The 22055-nt window shown below is 46.1% G+C and overlaps 1 protein-coding gene across 20 annotated transcripts in view; it reads left to right on the top strand.

Annotated features, from left to right (window-relative positions):
- The window catches only part of ACC (acetyl-CoA carboxylase), an 87423-nt gene that overhangs the window by 42103 nt on the left and 23265 nt on the right, over nucleotides 1-22055 (top strand). For 10 of the 20 annotated variants that reach the window (XM_077637479.1, XM_077637481.1, XM_077637484.1 and 7 more), the window contains exons 3-24: nucleotides 3336-3461; nucleotides 4545-4571; nucleotides 5675-5801; nucleotides 6015-6153; nucleotides 7654-7845; nucleotides 8551-9083; nucleotides 9703-9813; nucleotides 9906-9965; nucleotides 10429-11091; nucleotides 11718-11929; nucleotides 12336-12464; nucleotides 13141-13231; nucleotides 13895-14113; nucleotides 14894-15013; nucleotides 15436-15625; nucleotides 16560-16684; nucleotides 17092-17205; nucleotides 17671-17874; nucleotides 18437-18555; nucleotides 19319-19474; nucleotides 20416-20539; nucleotides 20691-20792. In XM_077637479.1, the coding sequence (XP_077493605.1) occupies nucleotides 3336-3461; nucleotides 4545-4571; nucleotides 5675-5801; nucleotides 6015-6153; nucleotides 7654-7845; nucleotides 8551-9083; nucleotides 9703-9813; nucleotides 9906-9965; nucleotides 10429-11091; nucleotides 11718-11929; nucleotides 12336-12464; nucleotides 13141-13231; nucleotides 13895-14113; nucleotides 14894-15013; nucleotides 15436-15625; nucleotides 16560-16684; nucleotides 17092-17205; nucleotides 17671-17874; nucleotides 18437-18555; nucleotides 19319-19474; nucleotides 20416-20539; nucleotides 20691-20792 (3883 nt within the window). Of the gene's footprint in view, nucleotides 1-512; nucleotides 951-3335; nucleotides 3462-4544; nucleotides 4572-5674; nucleotides 5802-6014; nucleotides 6154-7653; nucleotides 7846-8550; nucleotides 9084-9702; nucleotides 9814-9905; nucleotides 9966-10428; nucleotides 11092-11717; nucleotides 11930-12335; nucleotides 12465-13140; nucleotides 13232-13894; nucleotides 14114-14893; nucleotides 15014-15435; nucleotides 15626-16559; nucleotides 16685-17091; nucleotides 17206-17670; nucleotides 17875-18436; nucleotides 18556-19318; nucleotides 19475-20415; nucleotides 20540-20690; nucleotides 20793-22055 lie in introns of those variants that run through there. The other 10 variants (XM_077637480.1, XM_077637485.1, XM_077637495.1 and 7 more) reach the window with 4 other exon arrangements.

Genomic DNA, 22055 nt, shown 5'->3' with positions numbered 1-22055 from the left:
ATGTGTGGAAACATTGTCTACCTCAAGGGCAGGCACTCTCAGGTGTGTTGTCGTCCACGGGAGTCAAGTTGTGGTTCCACGTGCTGCGCACGTGACATCTAAGTGACCTGCCTTGTTTCTAATTTCAACTGCTCTTGCTCTCCTCCTTGCTTAAGAAACATCCCTTATCAGCAGTGAAACCAGCTCTCATCAAGAGGGAGGGGTGATAGTGACAATTCTCCTCGGTATCAGCAGCCCCCCCCCCCCCACCCACCTCTCGTGCACCTGCCCTCGTCTCAACCACCGTCTAGTCCATTTCCCCCCGTAGAGAGAGCGAGTGGCACGACATTGTGTGGGAAGCTTTCCCTTCACGAAGTCCTTATCTGGTGTCGGCCGGCAGCAGTGCTCTCAAGTCCTAGATCAGCTGGCTACATCGTACGAGCGGGCCACGCGATCGTCCACGTCGTCTGAGCAGGCATTATCTCGGCACCGGCACGCTTGAATATCGCCGCCCGCCGGTGTCCAAGTGTCTCAGATGGCCTGGCGTCGTGGAAGAGTGAAGCTGCTGCGCCAGGCGGAGTTAGCGCGTTCACGTCGTGGTTGCTTCGGTGTGCCATTTGTGGTTGTTTTTCCGGAGTCGGTTGCGACCTCCTGTGTGGAGTGGCAGCGAACTTCATCCTGAGCGGCCGTTAAAAGTGAAAAGGATGTGGCAGTGTTTTGGTTCGAGTGTGTGATCTGCGGGTGTTGAAATTTGAAGACTGTGGCGGGCCGTGATGTCTGTGCAAGCTCGTCGTTTCGTGCTAAAGGCCAGCATCTGCAAAAACTCCCAGTGACGGATATAGTCCCTTTTTGTTTTTTGTTTTCTCCCGAGGAGTCCGATAGTGGGTGCCCTGTGAACAGTTTCATTTGGTTAAAGAAATCTTTGAGTGGTAGTCAGCCATGGAAGCAATTGAAGAAGTTCAAGTGAACGGGTAGGAAAGTTGATTCTTTTGTCCTGCAGCGAGATCCTATGGTGTGGCTGTCGTGTGCTTTATTATTTACTTCTGTTGATGAAAAATGTTTAGTAGTACTTTTCTCTTTCGTGTCGTCGTACCTTTTTTGTCTTTAGTTCATTAGTCCAAGCATGTTGTGAATGAGTGCCTTGCAAGAAAGTGGGTTATGAAATTCAGTTCTTGGAAGCAGAGTGCTTGGCAGTTCAGCTCGGGCTATATTCACAGGTTCATGAAATGTGCAAGATAATTCTTTCAGTGTGCTTTGATGTGCAATTTTGAATGCAAGTGTTTATGTTCTATTATATTGCAAGCATTGACTTCCTAATTATCATAGTCTTTTTGACTGACAAACACATTGCTGTACAAGTGATGAAGATTCTCTTGCAGAGAAGTCACTTCTTAGTGATGCTAGGAACTCCTAGACTTACTATTGCTTGGCCCGAGAGATGTTACGTTTAACTTTTATAAAGTATGGCAGCTTTCAGCATCAGCATCCTTGTAAATGTCTAGGCTTTTAGTGGCCCCTAACCTAAGTTGTCTGTCTTGGCTATGACTGATATTAGTTGTAGTGTGACTTATTTGTTGTGTTGGTTCATCATCTTATCTTTGTGGCTCAGGACAGGATGGTGACAGTAGTATTTTGGAGCGCTGCTATTTATTGTCGCATAATTTTTCAGAAGGGTTGGCAGTGTGCTTTTATGGTGCACTGCTGCACAGACCATAATTTTCTTGAGGTCACTTGATTAGAGATAATGAGAACTTCATTTACACATGGATGTGCTTCTTTGCTCATTGTAGTATCAAGTACTACTCAGCAGTTTAACTTGTTTGAGCTGTTTAACATGACTGGCCACATGAAACTGGCATAAAAGGGTTCATACAGTCACATGAAACATTTCACAAAAACCAAACAGGCCAGCATGGTACTCTGCCTCTTGTCAGTGTTTTTCACAGCCTGAGAGTGCTATGCCTGATGGAAAATAAAATGTCTAAAGTAAATGAAATGCCTAGCACAAAAATATTTTAGCAAAGTACTGTAGTTTTTAACAACTGGAAGTTTGTACCTGTCTCTCAGATGTTCCAGTTGTGTTACTACATCTTAATCTGTTTCTTCAGTACGTTGGTTCATTCAGGTTCTTTGTTTAGCTTGGGTAGGTTCATAGCTTTGAAATGTCTGTGAAAAGCTCCTAGCTGGCATTTGAGAACCAAGAATACCAGTTTCAAGTAATTTAAACATAGCAAAGTAAACACCTGTGTTCTGGGTGAATGTTGTGCTATATTCCATAAGCGAAAACCTGGATAAACTGCCCATTGAGAATCACTCGCATAACGTTGGAACTACCCTGTAGCAGATAAACATACCTGCTTGCATGAATGTCATGCATTAGGGCTGTTTTGCGTCGCCACACTGTTTCAGTCGTTTGCCCTAATCAAGGCAGTCCCGTGGTGCGGCGAGCGCTTCTCCTCATTGCGAAAGCCATTTGCCTCGGACCATCAGCAAAGTGGCCTTGGACTGGGCATGATGCCCACTCTTGAGACTATAGGGGGAAAAAAAACAGCTAAGTTGCAAAAGGTTAAGGATAAGTGTGGAAGTGTGGGTGTAACAGCATGCTTTATTAGTTGTTTCTTGGCTGCTTGCACCCTCTTATTCAGGTTCTGAGTGCAGATAGATTTGTAGGCTTTTTGCGTGCATGCTTTCCATTTGCTCTTAAAAATCGCATGTTGTCGAATTTGATACACCCCAACCCAGAATGGTTTCTCAGCTCGATGGAGCCTAACTTTCAAGATCCCATGGCGGAAAACCATCCTAGGTACCAAGTGAAACCACTAGCCCAAATATATCCTCGAGTCCGCGTGGAAACCAGTAGACAAGTCATGGGCGGTTGACGGTTGGGGCAATTTGCTTCTTGGAGGAAAATATGTTTGTCATGGAAGTTGTTTCATGGCCAGCAAGGCATTAAAACCCCCTTCCTCAACAACTAACACTGCAATCGATATGTTAAGGAATCCTTTTTGGTTTTTTGGTCCAGTTAAATTTTACTCTTTTTTTTTGTTTTAAAAATAAAGTACTTTCTTTCTGATCAGTGATGGATACACGCTGTTCAAACAGGCAAGCATTATATTGACCTAGAAACAGTAGTTAATGATTCCGCTGGTCCATTCTAGTAAAAATAAAGCAATGATGAAAGAAACAACTTGTGTGTGGTGCCAGAAAATCAAGGAGAAGCACTTAGAAATATAAATATTTTCTTCGAGAGTGTTTGAAAAGGCTCATAAGAAATACAATCAGTGTGACTACCGCTCTTTGGCATTTTAAAGACCTAGCTAGACCCCCTCTCCATTTTTTTTTTTTTTTCACTGCAGCAACGGTCCTCGACCACTGTTCACGATAGACTGCTCCGACGAGGAGACCGACGACCCTGGCAGCCCCAGTGGTCGTTTCATGGGCGATGAGCTGAGGCGCAATCGGTCTCGAGCAAAACTATTCAGGTGAGTGTGTTTTGCTTCCTGCATCTTCGCAGGTTGTGTTATTTTGTGCCTCGATAAGGGGACGAGCGCAAGTTGCCTGTTATAGTCATCATCAGCCTAGTTGAGCCCAGTGCAAGATGAGAGAGGCCCCTCAACTCCCATTTGTTCACGTCTTGAGCTAGTTGCGGTGACCTTGTCTTTATGAATTTAAGTTCGGCACCTATTGGAATTTTCAGCCACCTCGGGATGTTTCCCCTTGGTATCTACTTCACGCTTAGTTTCCTCTCTTGAGTACAACGCTTTTGAAAGAGCAAAAGAGTAAACTCAAATTCAAACTTGGCTGCATTGCTGCATCATTAAGGTCTGGTGCTGTGATGTCATGAACGATGAGGAAAAACTCTTATACACGTTGAGTGGCAGAAAAGGTGACTGCCGATGGCGATTCTATTCATCATGGAGTATGAGATGGTCAAATACAATTTGTAAACTTTTGACTCGACGACCAGGGGATAGGTGTCAACATGTAGGTAATGCTTGTGACGTCACAAGCACAGTGTTGCCTGTAGAAATTGCCTGAACTGAGGCCACGGAAATAGGCTTTAAAATCGATTTGCGCAAAAATGAAACGCCACCTGGTGGCCATATTTGACAGAAATGGTCAGGACAGAAGAACCTACAGGAAAACGTAGATTAAAAAATGTGAACCACCAAGTGACCCCAGGGTTGCCTTTTAATGGTGTGGAAAAAACTTGGCCATCCCTTAGTAATCATCAGAATGGACGAATTTTCTTTCCTTTTGGCCGAGTTTTATGGCATGTGAGGTAAAAATCTGTTAATTTTGTTTGCTTGTTTGTTACAGTCCAGTGAGAAGACCTTAATGTGTATAGCAAGTCCTAACGCATCTTTTTGTTTTTTGCTCTATCTGCTTTAGTCTAGTGAGAAAACCTTAAAGCATACAGCAAGTCCTGCCGCATCTTTTTTTTCTTGCTCTATTCTAGTCATTCTGAGTTTTTAAGGCCTTCACAGTGTCAACAGAGGCTAGTGGTGGCATTTTTGAGAAAGCCGGTTGACTATGAACTCTTTTCCTCTGTTTCTCGTTTCTAGTTTTGCTGCGAAGGCACGGTTGCGGGCGTGAGTATTGAGCCAGCTGCGTGTTTTGTGCAGTCGCGTTGTCGGTGTAGCGTGCAAAGTCCTTGTCCTATGAAAGAAAGTGTTTCCTGGCATTCTCGTTGATGTTAGCTTTCCGTTCCAGCCCTAGAAAGGGAAAAAAAATGCATTGTCTGTGATGTGTGTGCTTACATGGTTTTCTGTCGGCAGAATCTTTGTAGATGACTGCGATGTGCAGTGAACGTGTCCTGCTTAACAAAGTGTGCGTTTTTTTCGTGTGTTTTGTGTTTTACAATATGGTTGTTATTAGTGTGCTTGCATGAATATCTCACATGATTTGGATTTTCTCAAGTAGCTGCTCCTTGTTATCCATGTTTTTTAGTAATTATTACATGTTGAAGATGATGGGGTAAAAATATGTGCTTATTTATTTATATACAGTAATGTGCGAGTGTCAAGAACCTTGAACATTGAGCCATGGAAGGGAGATGATCACTTTAGCGAGTGTAAAGGTATACATCGACCGATATTGTTAAAACTGATGCTTTCTGTTTGTTCTGTGGGTCTCTCACGTGGTGTTCACTGTTGCGTGCTGTTTGGTGGAAACGTCATTCAAGGCTTTTTACGTTTGTTCTGTCAACCTTTCACGACATTTGATTCACGTCTCCTCGACCTTCCTGTGACTAGTGCACACGACAGTACCCACCCTAGCTATGATGAAATTTAGTTGGGGGCATATATAACTACCTAAGCTCGCACAGCTTGCAAAAAATTTTCCATAAGGGAACACCACAATCATCTGCATATGAAGTCTTCAGCAATGCACATTCTGTGAGAAAGTTGCTAATTGATTATGTGAACCTAGTGTTTGATGAGTTTCTCGCAAGTGAAGTGCTTGAGTAAACAAAATTGAATGTCACATAGATTGATAGTGGAAGAAATGCATACCGTGGCAACAGCTTGTAAAGCAATAGAAGAGTTGTAGCTCTTAGCACTGATCTAGACAGTGGTGCCTGGACTGTGCAACCTTTTCGGGACTAGTTTGAAGAGACGTGCATCTGAAGGTCGTTAGGTTCCAATTGTTCCATTTTGATGTTTCGCTCTTCTTCATCCATGGCCCCATGCAGACAGTCTATGTCGGGTGCTCATCTGTCCGCTGAGGACCGCGAATATGGGAAGGGCCAGAAGGACTTCATCGTGGCCACCCCCGAGGAGTTTGTCAGCCGCTTCGGAGGCAGACATGTCATCAACAAGGTGCGTCCGTTTTTCTGCGTCCTGTTTTTTGTGACGAGGATATCCAAACCAGCTTTCTTTGAAGCCATGCTTTATACACTGCTGTGAAAACTGCTGGCAACAAATGGTGTCCTTAAGTCGCACAGCATTTAAGATTGGTTTTAGTTGGGAGGGATGCCCAGCAAAAGTACCCATGGATTGCGCCTTCATCGGTGTTGCTCCTTTGCGATGCAGGTCCTGATAGCCAACAACGGCATTGCAGCCGTGAAATGCATGCGCTCCATCCGAAGATGGGCGTACGAGATGTTCAGCAACGACAAAGCCATCCGCTTTGTTGTCATGGTGACGCCAGAGGACCTCAATGCCAACGCAGGTGAGTTCACTGCTCTCCGCGGCTTGGTTCAGTTTGCGACTGCGAGCTGAGTAAACGAGGTTTGTTCGGAGGATTGTGAGAATATGGGCTATGGGGCTTGTTGCCACTGCTGCCATGCAGCTGATTTAGTCCCGGCTATGGCCAAAATGACATGCAAAAGGTGCCTGTATGTTGTGCAGTGTCGTTAAAGAACCCCAGGTGGTCGAAAATGCTGCGCAAACTGACACTACGGCACATATTTCTTTCTCCCTTCTTTCACTCGTTCTTTAATCCATCCCTCATGGCATGGTTGAGGTGTTAGCAAGGAAGTGACAGTGAGAGTGGTCGGCATGCATGGCAGACCTAGCCATACACATCAATTGATATTGAAACTTGTCAGAGATGGCCATACACTGTCTAGGAACTGTTGACAGTGTAACCAGCTACAATTTAACACACTGGTGAGGAACATTCACCAGCATCTGCTTTGCGTCCTCTTAAAACAAGCAAGTTCAGTAAAACAAGGGAAAACTTTGGGCCAGTTGGTCTGACATGTTTAAAAGGTAAAAGAACCGCAGCTTCAGGACAGGACGTAAGATGAGGTGGACAGGACAAGCGGTAGCTAGCAACCAACGTTTATTATGAAGAAACACATAGCAGCAAAACATCGCTTCTGCATGTGGAATGCCATGAAATAATAAAAACACAAGAGTAACACATGGAAAAATCACAAATGATGACAATGGAAAAACTACTGCAAAGGGGTGACACAACTATCACTTGTTTATATCAAAAACCTGGTCTCTTTATCTAGGAGAGCCAGAGAAGGCTCACTCACTTATACAGGTGTCAAGGCCAAGTTTGCGCATGTATGCTGCTTCTAAAATCTCCGCTCAATTCTAGACTCTCCCCTTCCTACGATAATTGCTTGATTAAGCTTGGGGTAACAACCACTGCATTCCCTGCAATGTCTGGGGAGATTAGCGCCGTATTGCAGGGAATGCAATGGTTGTTACCCCAAGCTTAATCAAGCAATTATCGTAGGAAGGGGAGAGTCTAGAATTGAGCGGGAGATTTTAGAAGCAGCATACATGCGCAAACTTGGCCTTGAAACTTGTATAAGTGAGTTTCTCTGGCTCTCCTAGATAAAGAGACCAGGTTTTTGATAAACATGTGATAGTTGTGTCACCCCTTTGCAGTAGTTTTTTCATTGTCATCATTTTTGATTTTTATACGTGTTATTCTTGCGTTTTTATTATTTCATGGCATTCCACGTGCAGACGCGATGTTTTGCTGCTATGTGTTTCTTCATAATAAACGTCGGTTGCTTGTTACTGCTTGTCCTGTCCACCTCGTCTTACGTACTGTCCTGAAGCTGCGGATTTTTTTACCTTTTAAACAAGCAAGTTTGGATACATTTATCAGTGCTTGGTGCAGATGCTCGTTGCTTGCGCACCTCGGGTGGAGGTTTTCCATAGAGTGTGATTTCACATGAAACATTTATTTTTTTTCCGTACACAGAGTACATCAAGTTGGCAGACCACTGTGTGCCAGTCCCGGGTGGCTCCAACAACAACAACTATGCCAACGTGGATCTTATCCTGGACATCGCGAAGAGGGTCGGTGCCCAGGCTGTGTGGGCCGGATGGGGGCACGCCTCCGAGAACCCCCGGCTCCCCGAGCTTCTGTCCAAGAATAAGATTGCCTTCATTGGTAAGCACCCTGTACTACTAAGGACAGTGTGATGAGCTTTGCCGATCCTCTAGGACCACTAAGGATCATTTTTCGGTCACTTTGCATATCAGAATCATTTAGCTTCATCTGACTTGATGAATGTACCGCACTCTGGAGATGATGAGAGAGGTGATAAGTGTTCCAAGAGGCAGTTGCATTCCTGAGTGTTGTACAAAAGTAAACGCTTGCTTGTGTCAGCCCTCACTTTTTTTGCCACTGGCTGGATTCGGCAAAGAGGCCGTCATATTAGTGCTTTGTGGGCACTGGAGGCATCTATGCATGGCATGCATGGTGCATTCATTGAATGCATGATGCATTCATTGAATGCACTACACGCAGTGACTGGGAGCTTTGCTAGCATTTTGTATAGTTGATCTAACAGTTGTGCCGTAACGGTACTGTTTTTCGGAGGGCACGTTACTGGCTTCTTCAAATTAATGTTGTGGTTGGGAAGTTAGGACCGGAAGGTCAATTGATGCAGCATTATTGACCTGAAGGGCCACAACAACACAGGACTACAGGAGGCATTGTTGTGTCCTTCTGTTGTCTCAAGTTGTTGCAATTCTTCGAGTCTGTGGAGTTATTAGTTGTTTCGTAAACAACTATGGTTCACTAGTATATGTGGCATTTGTATGTTGCCAAAGTGTAAGTGGCCGCTTCTGTTTCTCCCCTTGAACTCTCCAGGTCCTCCAGAGAAGGCCATGTGGGCGCTGGGAGACAAGATCGCCTCCTCTATCGTGGCACAGACAGCGAACGTCCCCACGCTCCCCTGGAGCGGCTCTGGCCTGAAGGCTGACTGGAACGAGGAAGAAGGCCACAACCCCAAGAAGCCCCTGAAGATCAAGCCCGAGCTGTACCGCAAGGGGTGCGTGACGGGCGTGGATGACGGCCTGGAGGCGGCCCAGCGCATCGGCTTTCCCGTCATGATCAAGGCCTCGGAGGGGGGCGGGGGAAAGGGCATCCGCAAGGCTGAGTCGGCCGACGACTTCCCCCAGTGCTTCCGGCAGGTGCAGAGTGAGGTGCCTGGTTCGCCCATCTTCATCATGAAGCTGGCGACCTGCGCGCGCCACCTGGAGGTGCAGCTGTTGGCAGACCAGTACGGCACGGCCATCTCCCTGTTTGGCCGCGACTGCTCCATCCAGCGGCGGCACCAGAAGATCATAGAGGAGGCGCCCTGCGTGGTGGCCAAGCCGCAAGTGCTTGAACACATGGAGCGGGTGCGTCCTGTTGAGAACATCCCCAAATGCTAGTGTGATAGTTCTAGTGCGATACTTGTGCTTCTGGATTGGCCTAGTTGGGTTTTTAGCTTGCGATTAGAAGTTAGCCTCCATACATGCAACCTCCAGAAAGGAAGTGAGCGTTGGATCCCAATATATTGGTGTCAACAAGAGCTGTGCTACATTACTTTAAGCTGTTTCTGTTTTTACAGCTATTCATTTGTTGGTGTACTTGGAAAAATAGAACACACTTATCTCTCAGTTGTGGCTCAGCTCTACAGGTACAAGTGCAGTGCGCGTATGCAGTCATTGACAGCTTTCCCAAGATTAGTATTCTCACAAATGGCACCAGAGGGGACACAGTCATCCTTTGCAGCCAGTTAAAGTTAAACACAAAGAATTCAGGGTTGTGTTTTCAAGATGGTACTCATTCTTTTAGCTGATGATTTATGCCAGGTGACAGTGAAGGTGGTCTAAGGGAAGGCTTATTCTGGGAGGCGTTATTAGCCTAAAAGGGGTTAGGACAAAGATGAGTGAATGTGAAAACCCGCCTTCACTATCCTCCATGCCATTCTAGTATTGTTTCACCTTACCACTTATTTTCGCTGTCGTAATGCAGTCTGCTGTCCGGCTAGCCAAGATGGTGGGCTATGTCAGTGCCGGCACTGTGGAGTACCTCTACAGTGAGGATGGCAAGTTCTACTTCCTGGAGCTCAACCCAAGGCTTCAGGTGAAGCTCTGCTCCCTGCATCCGCGGATAGTTATTTCATTGGCCAAATTCAAGGACTCTCGAGGCTGACTTGATGTTTTTCTTCTCTCTAGGTTGAGCATCCGTGTACAGAAATGGTTGCCGACGTCAACTTACCTGCGTGCCAACTTCAGGTCAGTTGCGATGGCTTGTCTCATATTCCCTCCTGTGCAACATGCCAGTCTTAGGTGTTCTTTAGCTTTGACTTGGTTTCAGGCAGCCAATTAAAAGTAAAGGTCTCTTGGAAACATATTCCTGTCTAATTGATTCATGAAAAAATAGTTGTCTTTGGTCTACAGCATGCTGTGTGTGGAAGGGAGGTTGCTTTGAAAACAGCGCATTGCACCTGTCGTATTCGGCCGGTATCGCAGGGGATGAATAAAATTGGTTTCCTTGCGGCTGCCATGGTTTGCAGATTTCTGAATTCTGGTGTACCTGCTGTTTAGGTCTCTGTTCAGTTGTGTGGGACAAATAAGGTGATCAATTGTTTACAAGGTCCACTGTAAATTTCCGGTTGCTGGTTGAATCGAGGGGGCTACCTTTAGAATGTAGTCTTGCAAGCACGTGTCCTTGACATGTCCTTGTCCATAAACGCAGATTGCCATGGGTGTGCCACTGCACCGTATCAAGGACATCCGCCTCCTCTATGGCGAGTCACCGTGGGGTGAGTCACGCATAGACTTTGACAACCCTGTCCAACGACCTCGGCCCCTGGGCCACGTGATTGCTGCCCGTATCACCTCGGAGAACCCCGACGAGGGCTTCAAGCCCAGTGCGGGCACGGTCCAGGAGCTCAACTTCCGCTCCAACAAGAACGTCTGGGGCTACTTCAGTGTCGGTGCCTCTGGCGGACTGCACGAGTTCGCCGACTCCCAGTTCGGCCATTGCTTCTCGTGGGGCGAGGACCGTGAGGAGGCCCGCGAGAACCTGGTGCTCGCGCTCAAGGAGCTCTCAATCCGCGGTGACTTCCGCACCACCGTTGAATACCTCATCACCCTGCTGGAGACGGACGCCTTCCTGAGCAACACCTTCGACACAGGATGGCTCGACAAGCTCATTGCCGAGCGAGTGCAAGCCGAGAAACCTGACACGATGCTGTCGGTGATCTGTGGTGCGCTGCACGTGGCTTACCGGACTATCCGCGAGAACTTCCGTAACTTCCAGACGTGCCTGGAGAAGGGCCAGATCCTGCCAGCGACGACACTCACAAACTTGCTCACCGCGGACCTCATCCACGATTCGGTCAAGTACACGGTGCAGGTGAGCGTGGGCTTTGCTGTTCGTTGAAGGCACATTTTTGGCTTGGAGCATGCGTAATTTGAGTTGGTCCAGTACTCAAGAATTCCCATTTTCATTTCAGTTCTATTCTCTCCCTATCCTTTTTGCTCTGACTTTGGCTTCAGTGCTACTGTGCTGTTATTACGATGAGGACTGGCCAGTTGGCCCAAGTCCATGGTAGCTCTGGAGGAGAACCTAATAAAGAGTGTGTGCTTCCTTTTGTGCTTACTAATGGATTTTGTGAGAAAACGAAGAAGCAGCAAATGTGAGAAGATTGAAGCTGAGGAAAACCTGCACACTTTTTTCTATGCGCTCTGTAATCTTCGCAGTCGTTAATATGCTTCCCCTCCTGAGTGTGCACGTGACCGATGCATTTGTGCCCGTCGTATTGTCATAATTTTTTGCGACTTTGCCACACACCTTCATGCTTACTTCATCCTCCTGTTCCATTTGCATCTCCTCTTCCTGTAGCCAAACTAAGCCCTCTTTTGGTTTACCTTATTGCATGTCCTCTTCCTCCTCCTGTTGCCCTACAGTTCTACAGAGTTGAAACAATGTTGCCGTTTATAAAATTTGTTTCTTTTCTAAACCTGAACCTCGCATGATAGGTTTCCCAGTGCGGGCCAACGTCATACTTCTTGGTGATGAACGGCTCGACGCGTCGCGTGGAGGCCCACCGGCTGAGTGATGACCGCCTCCTGCTGTCCATAGATGGCGCCAGCTACACAACCTACATGAAGGAGGAGGTGGACCGCTATCGGGTGGTCATTGGCAACCAGACATGTATTTTCGAGAAGGAGAAGGACCCCAGTGTGCTGAGGTGATTACCCAAATTCACTTGCTTGTCTTGCATGCGTTTGGGAATGTAATATCTGACAGTCAGGGGGGGGGGGGGGGGGGGGTCAGGTGTGATATCACCTTTGGTGTGATATCAAAGGCACCTTTGAATTCATTCGATGTTTTTTCAAGTGCAGACAATGATGTCGCAACTTTTTGAGGGCAAAATTAGCGAATTTCACTTAGCAGGACTGTCACACATGACCTATGCAGTGCTGGCTAGTTGGCTTCAGATATATAAGGTGGTGCACATTTTTCGTTGTGCCATGTAAAGAGCCCATAATCACGGCTAATGCAGGTGCACATTAATTGTCATATGATTCATAGGTGCCTGCCTGTGTTCATTCTCAAGAACAGCTGTGTCTTATTGTCCCATGTCTGTGTCGAAGGTCTCCGTCGACAGGCAAGCTTCTCCAGTTCCTGGTTGAAGATGGGGCTCATGTGGTCTGCGGCCAGTCGTACGCTGAAATCGAAGTGATGAAGATGGTAATGACGCTAACCGTTGAAGAGAGTGGATGGTAAGTGCCTGTCCCAAGAGCTGGCTGTCGTGCTTTGTATGCTGAGACGTTGCCGCTGAGGCTTGCCTATGGTGTTGCTGATGCCTTGTTTATACATTTGAGATGCTTGAGTGTTTCAGAGAAAAGAACTAGGCTGATTGCTGTCGCCATAGTGTCTCTGCTTTTCGCTTCTTACGCTTCCCTCAAAATTCTGACCCAGCTCATAGAACAGAAGGTAAATAACAATGATGTACTTTGATAAATTATTGGTGACAAACGTCCAATTATTGGCGAATGTCTAGCTGTTGACGAACTACTGCTTACAAATGACTAGCAGTGAACAGTGAATGAGCAGAGTCTCTCATTGAAAGCGAGAGATCATGCGGCAGGTTGGTCAGTTGCTTGGGCTAGATATCTTCCAGGTTTCAGGAGAACTTGAAGTCTGAAAATTTCTAAAAGTGTGCTCTTTCTAAAAGCATAACCTTGCACTATGTGCTTTTGTGACGGGCAGCTGCTTACTTGTGACCGCATGTTTGGCCGTTTTTGTGCAGGGCTGCTGCTTTTCTCACAACTGTTTTTTTGCACTCTCTCCTGCCACTTGTACACATGTGTAGATGCCGCATTGCTTGAGCATAGGTGTTGTTGCTGATAGCGCACGTGACTCTATAGGAATGTTATGGTTTCTTTTTTGGGCCAGCGTCCACTTTGTGAAGCGGCCTGGCGCTGTCCTCGAGGCTGGCTGTGAACTTGCCAGGCTGGAGTTGGATGACCCCACACGAGTCAACAAGGTAAGTTGGTGCAAATGCAGTCTTATGTCGGGTGCTGATTTGTGGACAGGCCTCTCTCCCTGGCTTGTTTCTACACAAACGGATTAGACACCCACTGCAAAGGGAATTGTTCAACACATGGTGTCCGAATGGTTGCCTGCTCACTGATATAAGTGTTGATCATACAGGAGGCATGTTCAGTGTAGGGACTTGCAAACGTGGTGTTTATTTTCCTTTTCATTTCACATCTGCAGTTGGCGCTAATTCTAAGCTGCTGAATTAGCAGGGGACATTAATTTCTGTGAGGTTAAAAAAAAGTATTTATTCCTTCTGTGCTTCTGTGGCTCGTAAATGATTGTCACAAGTGCAATCCCATCTTGTCAACTTTCTCTGTATCTGTCTTTGGGTCAACTCTGGCACCCTTCTTGAACACTCTTGCACTCTTCCGTCTTCTTGTGACGTGATGAGTGACACCTAGGCAAGACTGTCCACATGCAGAACAATATCCTTTATCCAAAGCCTTCGACAGCGGCATCCCTCGTAGCTCACATGCAGTTTCGGGACGTCAAGCCTCGCATACCACAAATACCTCCTCTACAACCCACTGATTTGTTTGAACTTCCTGACCTGGAGAGAGTGAGCGCTCACGGTGGCTCAACTCTCGTGTCCTCGTCCACTGTCCAGGCCCACCCGTTCGAGGGTGGCTTCCCGGCACCCGAGTCGGAAGGGGGGCTCCACGAGGAGAAGCTGAACCAGCAGTTCTTGGCAGCCAAGCAGGACCTGGAGAATGTGCTGGATGGATACGTGCTGCCGGACCCCTACTTCGTGCAGCACATGACCACCTCACTGGACACCTTCATGCGTACCCTGCGCGACCCCACCTTGCCCCTCATGGAGCTCAAGGTGAGCTCGCTTGCGGAACCTGGCTGGGTGGCGCTTTTGTTTGATTGTGGACATTCTTTGGTTGAAGGAGCGGAGATAACAAAGTTGCTTGCGTGCACCAGGTGCCACTCTTCTATTAAAACCTTTGTGTGCAAGCCATCTCTAGAACTAAGTGTTGATGGATACTGGAGATCAGATATGGAATAGAAGACCAAGTTTGCGAGGTAGTCATGGGTAAAGTGTAAAGAAAGCTAAGCGTGCAATAAAGGTGACTGTAAAGAAATGCGTGTGAAGTGTCGTGCCACGCAAAAGGGAATGAAAGTCTAATGCTGCGCATTTCTGTCGTATCAGCCCACCGATCACCTGTCAGATTTTTTCTTTTTTTGCTTTTAATCTCCTATCTAAAATGTTTGCTCAGTTCAGGTCCTTCTCTAATCAAAACTGCTGTAAAGAAAGCACCATTCTCCAGTGGTTTTTTGTCATCCAAGACTTCACTTCTTTCAGATGCAAGTCCTAAAACGCCCCTTGTCGACCTATTCTTCTCTGTTGAGATGAATTGTAGATGTTTTGTGCATTAGCGGACATGAATTGGTGAGCACATACGTTTGCCATAGGCCGTGATAGAAACTTAAATGGAAGACATAAAAAGAAAAGCCTGAGGTTGTGCTAAGTAGCCCCTCATTGACAAGGTAAATGCGACATGAGCTGACTGCATTACCGGGCTTGTTTATACAGTGGAAAGCACGCAGCGGCTGCTGGAATGTCGGAGCAAGATGTGCTCATTGTGTCATCTTTGTGCAGGACATCATCTCGTCCATCTCTGGCCGCATCCAGCCATCGGTCGAGAACAACATTCGGACGCTGATGAAGATGTACGACAAGAACATCACCTCAGTCCTGGCCCAGTTCCCAAGCCAGCAGGTGTGAACACTTATGTGTCTGTTGTCTTTGCTGACGTATTCGCCTGATTTTTCGGTTGTGTGATGAGTGCGTGCTGTGAGGGACGTAAGCATTGTTTGCCAAGGAGAAGGGGTGCATTTTGCACTTGTGCCAGTGAAAAATGCAGAGGGTTTGCATCCTGAAAAGAAAGATCTGCGCTCGGCTTTTGTGTTGCAGTGAAAGTTGTTGAGGCTATGTAGATGTGTGTTTAGTTTGACATTGCAGCTACTGTGAGCAGTCTGCACAATACTTAGACCGAACAGGATTAACGTGTCACTTTGTCGATGCATAAGGGGTACAGTGAGACTGCGATCACAGTAGTAGCGGATCTTCAGGGTAAAAGGTAGGCGGAATGCAGTGACCGCTAAAAATCGAAGATGACTTCACCCTCTTGCTCCGTGCAGATTGCCGGTGTCATCGACAGCTATGCAGCAACTCTCCAGAAGCGGGCGGACCGGGATGTCTTCTTCATGACCACCCAGGGCATTGTGCAGCTGGTCCAGAGGTACCGAAACGGTATTCGTGGCCGCATGAAGAATGTTGTGCAAGAGTTGCTGAAGCAGTACCTCTCTGTGGAGACCGACTTCCAGCAGGGTGAGTGCCTTGTGTGCAAGAATCATGCACTGGGTGTGCACTGTCTGTGCACGAGTTGGGCACTATTAACACACTGGTTACACCATATGCTGATTGCCCTGCGTTGCATGGCAGAAGGAAGTGGGCTGTCCATTGCATGATTAATTGACGCTGTAGTAGTTGGGGCAAACGCGATTCACTTCTTCAGGGCATGGAAAAGCGCATGCCAATCCCTGTTGATCATCAGAAGTGAGAGAATATTGTGATGAGACAACATAGGACATGTAAATTTGTGACGGGACAGTGGCTCACTGCTGTCGGACGATGATGTTATGCAAATTGCCTTCAGGTGCTTGCTTCCCTGTTGAGCGACAGAAAAGGCTGTTTGATTGGAGTCTAAGAGTATACCTTTTTGCAGTGGATTTAGTAGGCTAATTCCTTCAGCATGAAGGAAGGCATTGAGATATTTCTTGATCGAAAATGCTCCTGCAGACTCACAGGCGCTGCTTTGATTCTTCACATTTAATGATAGAAGTAATAATGATGATCTCAGTGTGCAAAGACCACAAAATGTTCTGTGGAATGTTTTATACTGCCTCAGCTTTGCTGGAGGGAAGCAACTGCCATTACGATTTGTCCTTCACTGTTTCGAGTTTATGAAGAGCTTTGAATGTGATGCACCACGAAGGTGTCATGCTGCCAGGTGCAGCTTTTCTCCAACAGACGAGATGGCCTCTTGGAGTAGCATTGTGGAAGGTCTGGGTTTGTGGGGATACTAGAAGTATGTCATTTTCTGTATCTCTCGGTCAGCAGGTTTGGTAGGTGTCTTGTCAGCCACGGGCGCTGCACTGTAATCCTGGCTTGCGCATATTTTTAATGTGCTTGTAGATGTGGTACTAGTGGAACTAATGCAGAAAAGCTGAACGTGCGTGCACCATTACCTCTGTCTGTGCAGGTCATTATGACAAGTGCGTGGCCCTGTTGCGCGAGAAGCACAAGGACAGCATGTCTGTCGTGGTGGACAAAATCTTCTCGCACCTGCAGGTGGCCAAGAAGAACCTGCTCATCATCAAGCTCATCGTGAGTGCACTGTCTTCAGTTCCTCGGACGTGTTTTTGTCTGTGATGCAAGATGTGGGGTTATTTAAATGTTTCGGTTTTGACTGGTGTTCCCCCTCGCCACCTTTATTACATCAGCTGTCATTGCAAGTTGGAAGGTTGTTTAAGAAGGAAGGACTGAAACACTTGTTGAGAGGAGCATACTGACAAATTAGTAAAAAGACAGGGGGAAACTTTAGTTTTGTGAGAAAAACAACACAGACTGTTCATGTAGGCGAAGGAAACACGAAAAAAAAAAAAAAAAAGCTGCTCGAGAAAAGTGCTTTCACATTGCTGTACGAACTTACCCACGACCAAGCGTTCCAACAATGCTTGCATCAATGTTTTTGAAGCCTTGTACAATCATGTTGCCCTGGAACGTGTGTGCAGGACCACCTGTGCGGTCATGAGCCCGGCCTCACCGACGAGCTGTCTTCTATCCTGAACGAACTGACCACCCTGAGCAAAACGGACAATGCTAAGGTGGCTCTCAGGGCACGTCAGGTGAGAGGCAAGGCTGGGAGAGCAGAACTGGGCTGTAATTGTTTTGTGACCACGCAGTTCTGAATTTCAAACGGGAACTGCAATACTACATAGTGGTTAGCACAACCAGATGGGGCTTATTAGAAGCCAGCCTGTAATGTTCTCTTTTTCATATTTTTTTTTGAAGAAAAAAATATTGCTGTAACTAACACAAGGTGCATGACTGAGGCATTAGTCCCCAAACGTAGCAAACATTTTTGGGAGAAGTGCGTGTTTTGCATTGTTGAAGTGCGGCCAGAATCATTCAGGTGAGGCCTAGTGTGATCACAAAAGCATTTACCAAGCTTTTATCGGCAAGTATTTGTTTGTCTGTCAAGTCCGACGGGTCTTTAGCTAGTCTCCTACTGGAATGATTCATGCACGGTCCTGTGCCTCATGAATGCAAGCTATAGCAAGCTGTCATGTTAATAACCGCTTCTTGCGCAGGTGCTGATTGCAACGCACCAGCCTGCATGGGAGCTGCGCCACAACCAGATGGAGTCCATCTTCCTGTCGGCCATCGACATGTATGGCCATGACTTCTGCCCCGAGAACCTTCAGAAGCTGATCCTCTCAGAGACGTCCATCTTCGACGTGCTGCCAGATTTCTTCTACCACGGCAATGTGGTTGTCCAGAGGGCTGCGCTTGAGGTGAGAGTGCCCTTTCTTCATAGGGCATTTTATTCTAATTCTTAGTGAACTGAGGAATTGCATAAATTTTTATGTTCATTAAACAACTGCATTGAACTGAACTCTTTTTTTTTTTTGTTCCTGCATTGTTCTCTGTTCTTGTCCAGCAAGGACAGCTTAAAAATGCTGCGGCAGTTTTTAAGCAACTGAAAAATGCATTGGTCGACACTTAGCGAATGATTGATCAGTGAGTTCCAGATGTGGCTACCATGCCCAAGGCAGATTTATCACTCGAGGTGTTCACTAGCCAGCATTTTATTTTTATGAAGGTATAGTTTATTTGCATCCTGATCAGCAGGGTCTCGCACAGCTTGCCACAGCGTGTTGAAGATGTGCTGGTGACAAACTGACACCGTTATCGTGATCAAACCTGTACAGTCTCTAAAAAGCTTGTGAAGCGAAATTAGTCAGTTGCGCATCGTTTGCCCATGTGCACTAATAAACCCAACACCAATAACATTTGCTTTTGTTGGAGCTATCAGTTTGTAGCACTTCAGAAATAACATGCCAAGTGAACATGCAGGTGTACGTGAGGCGGGCGTACGTTTCCTACGACCTGACATGCCTGCAGCACCTGCAGTTGCCTTCGGGCATCTGCGCAGCCCAGTTCCAGTTCCTGCTTCCCAGCTCGCACCCAAACAGGTAGGCAGCTTATCCAGGGGGTGGGACTACTCTGAGAACTGTGTGCTTAGCACTCTGAATGACAATTTGCACTTCAGTGTTTGGTGCTAGTGACTGAAAGAGGTCCTTGAACCGTTTTATCTGCTACTGGGACTCCTATGCTCAGTTTCAAACATTATGTGCAACGCTGTCAAAGCTCTTGTTCGAGCTGCCTGCATCAACGACCAAAAAGTAGTGCGTTATTTGTGGCGAGCAAAACATAGTAAATGCTTTGCCTGTAGGCTTACCACATGACACATTTGTCATGGTCTTGATTAAATGCTGACAACTTGCTGTCACTTTCTCAGGCCATAGACCACTAGGGCACAGAACAAGTGCGGAGTAACACGCCTCCCTTTATTTTCCCGTCCGGGCTATTTCCGTACCTTCCACAGCGTTGCACCTGATGTACGAAACGGAGTATAGCAAGTGTTGATACAGCTGTTGATGTTGGGCGGGCATTGACCTGATTGTTGATGCCGAGCAAAGTTTTCATGATACATTGATGTTTAGAACGCTTAGCAAGTGTTGGTGTCGAGGAAGCATTGGCTTGAGTGTTGATGGTGATGGGGATCAAAGCGTGCGTTTTCTATTTATGTTTCCGCGTCTGTTTCTACAGCTAAACACGAACATGTGCAGGTCTTAATGCTTGAAGAAGCTCTTTTTCAGGCTAGTACGTTCTTTCTGCGATGAGAATTGGAGTGATCCATTTATTGGCAACTGTCTCCGCTTGTCGTGGGCGCAGGCAAAACCAGGCACCGGCCGTGACTGATGGCAACGCGAACGACTCTCCCAGCACCCCGGACGACAGCGTTGCCGCTTGGGAACGCGAGCAGCCGGACCTGGACTCTCAGCGAGTCGGGATCATGGCTGCCTTCAACACCTTTGAGCAGTTTGCAAAGTGAGTTTTGCTCCTGGTGTGTGCGGTTGTGCTGTAGTGGTCTTTCAAGGCCTTTTAATTTCAACGGAAAGGGTTGTACCTAAATTAAGGACAGCTGAGCACACTATGGAGAGGAAGGTGATAGGGTTAATCTTAAGAGACAGCAAGACAGCGGAGTGGGTCGGGGAACAAATGCGGGTTAATGACATTCAAGTTGAAGTCGAGAAAAAAAAATGGGCTTGGGCAGGGCATGTAATGCGAAGCCAAGATTACCGATGCTCCTTAAGGATAATGGAGTGAATTCCAAGAGAAGGTAGGCACAGCAGGCACAGGGCAAGGTCAATTGGAGGTCAACCCTTGCATTTCAAGTGTGTGCAGCTTCTTCTTGTCACGGCATTCTGTGCATGGGGCCTTTTTTCACCGGTCACAAGTGTGCTTTGACTGAGGTGGCTGGGAACACAGCTTGTATAAGTGGAATTTTGACTTGAGTTTGATAAACTGTTTAGGCAGAGGTTCCGTATGTGTGTTCGCAAGTTGCATGTTTTGCGATGTGTGTTCCAACAACAAATGCTTAACGACTTTTTTGCTTCTCTTGCTTCGGAGTCTCTTACAACTGCATACACTAGGCCCGCTCATTGAATGCAGTCGTCATTCCAAGGCTGTGTGGCAGCCTCTCTCACTTAATGCACAGCTTGGGTAACAGAAAGGGATAAGAGGTATTCAATGTTAACATTTTTGCTTTGCAAAAGCAGTCACTGAAGTTCGGAACTGTGAAACATTCCTGTTGTGCGCATGAGGTTAACAAATGTTAAATTTAGCTTTTGTATAAATGGTCCTGGTCTGCCTTGCTGTCAATACATGACTGGAACGCAACAATTATGAATCGGTGATAGCTGCATGAATGTGTACTCTATAAATAATCACCAGCTCGTGATATATTTTACTGTTTGGTGTTCTTTCAGCGACTTTGACAACCTGATCGAGTTCTTCGCTGTCTCGCCTAACGTGGCTCCGCGAAACGAGTTCGACTTTGGCACGCGGGAGCACAACACACCCTCGTTCTGTGACAACAACGAGAGCCCAGTGGTGAGTCTCACGAAGTTTGTCATGTAGTAAATGTATTTTATTTAATTTATTTTATTTTTCTTAGTGTAAGTTGCTTTTTTGTTCGTTTGTTTGTCTTGGAGGGGTGTCCTTTTGAGGCTAACTGCCATGCCTTCTTCCGCTTGCCTTGCAGAATGTTGAGCCCATGCACATCCTCAACATTGCCATCCGCAACGACATTCCCAATGAGGATGAAGATTATGCAGCGAAGTACTACGCCTTCTGCCAGGAAAAAGTGAGCAGTCACATTTTGTTCCATCAGCTGATGCCTTTTAGTTTTAATTTAATGATGTTAATTTCAAGGCTGTGTCATTCTTGATAAACGGATATGGTAGCTGATTTTTTTTTTCCCCTCTCACAACTGCTTGCGGGTAGAGAAGGCTATGTCTTATTGTATCTGTTGCATGAAGGAACAAACAGCTAAATTGCTTAGCTGAGCACACCTTCCAGACTTCGAACTCCTACTGTATTTCCTTAAGGGGGGAGTCTGGTCTTGAAAAAAAAAATTTATCAATGATGTCGCAGCCCAGAAATATTCAGGGAACATGTATTTTTATGTGCCGATTCTAAATATGTCATTTAATTAAATGTAAAACAATTCCTTGAGCACTTATGTAATGTTTATGCACGTATTGTGTGGAGAGCTGTGAAAAAAGAAATTGCTGCGGGAAAATTGATATGTGTGCCACTGGGTTCTCTTGATACCAAGGGAATGCAATAAGTGTGAAATTGTCTTCCTGCCTAGCATAGAACTTAAGTTATAGGGTTTTGAAGGTGCCGCTTCAGAAATGCGAAGAAAAGTGTGTATTCCTGTTCCTGAAGTGGCAGCTTCAGTGCCCTATAACTAAAGTTCTGTGATAGCCAGGATGATAATTTTACCCTTATTGCATTCCTTGGTATCAAGAGAACCCAATGGCATACATTTCAGTGAGTTTCCCGCAGCAAATTTTCTTCAAAGCTCTTCGCAAAATACTTGCATAAAAATTAAACAAATGCTCAAGAAATTGTTTTACATGAAATTGAATGCCATATTTAGGATCAGCACGCAAAAAATGCATGTTCCCTGAAGATTCCATAATTATGACTATTAATAAAATTTTGTTTTCAAGACCAGGCTTGAAAACTTCTAAGAGACTTTTGAAAAGTCTCTTAGGCTTAAGTATCTTAGCTTGATACAAGAAGCAGCAACATCAGAGCATTTAATTTATTACATATTAGGGCCTGTTTTGAAAGGAGAGTTTTTATTTAAATATTCTGAATTTTTCTGCTGGTTTGCACTCTGCAGAACTTTTCTTTACAGTTCTTTTGCTACCTTTAGTGGGGTTGTGTTCCCTTTCTACTTTGTAATAAATGCTCTTGGGCTGCCTGACGTACTACTACGATTATTGGCAAATACGAGGCAAAGGTAATGGTGTGTTTATCTCATTGCTTGATTCACTTTTGAAGTCACATGAAGCAGCAAAGCTTCAAGCAAGACTTGGAATGAAGAAATAAGAAA

Source organism: Amblyomma americanum, chromosome 9 (genome assembly GCF_052857255.1).
Source record: "Amblyomma americanum isolate KBUSLIRL-KWMA chromosome 9, ASM5285725v1, whole genome shotgun sequence".
Classification (NCBI taxonomy): domain Eukaryota; kingdom Metazoa; phylum Arthropoda; class Arachnida; order Ixodida; family Ixodidae; genus Amblyomma; species Amblyomma americanum.
The sequence above is the reverse complement of the archived record's forward strand: the minus strand, read 5'-3'. Positions and strand labels throughout refer to the sequence as shown.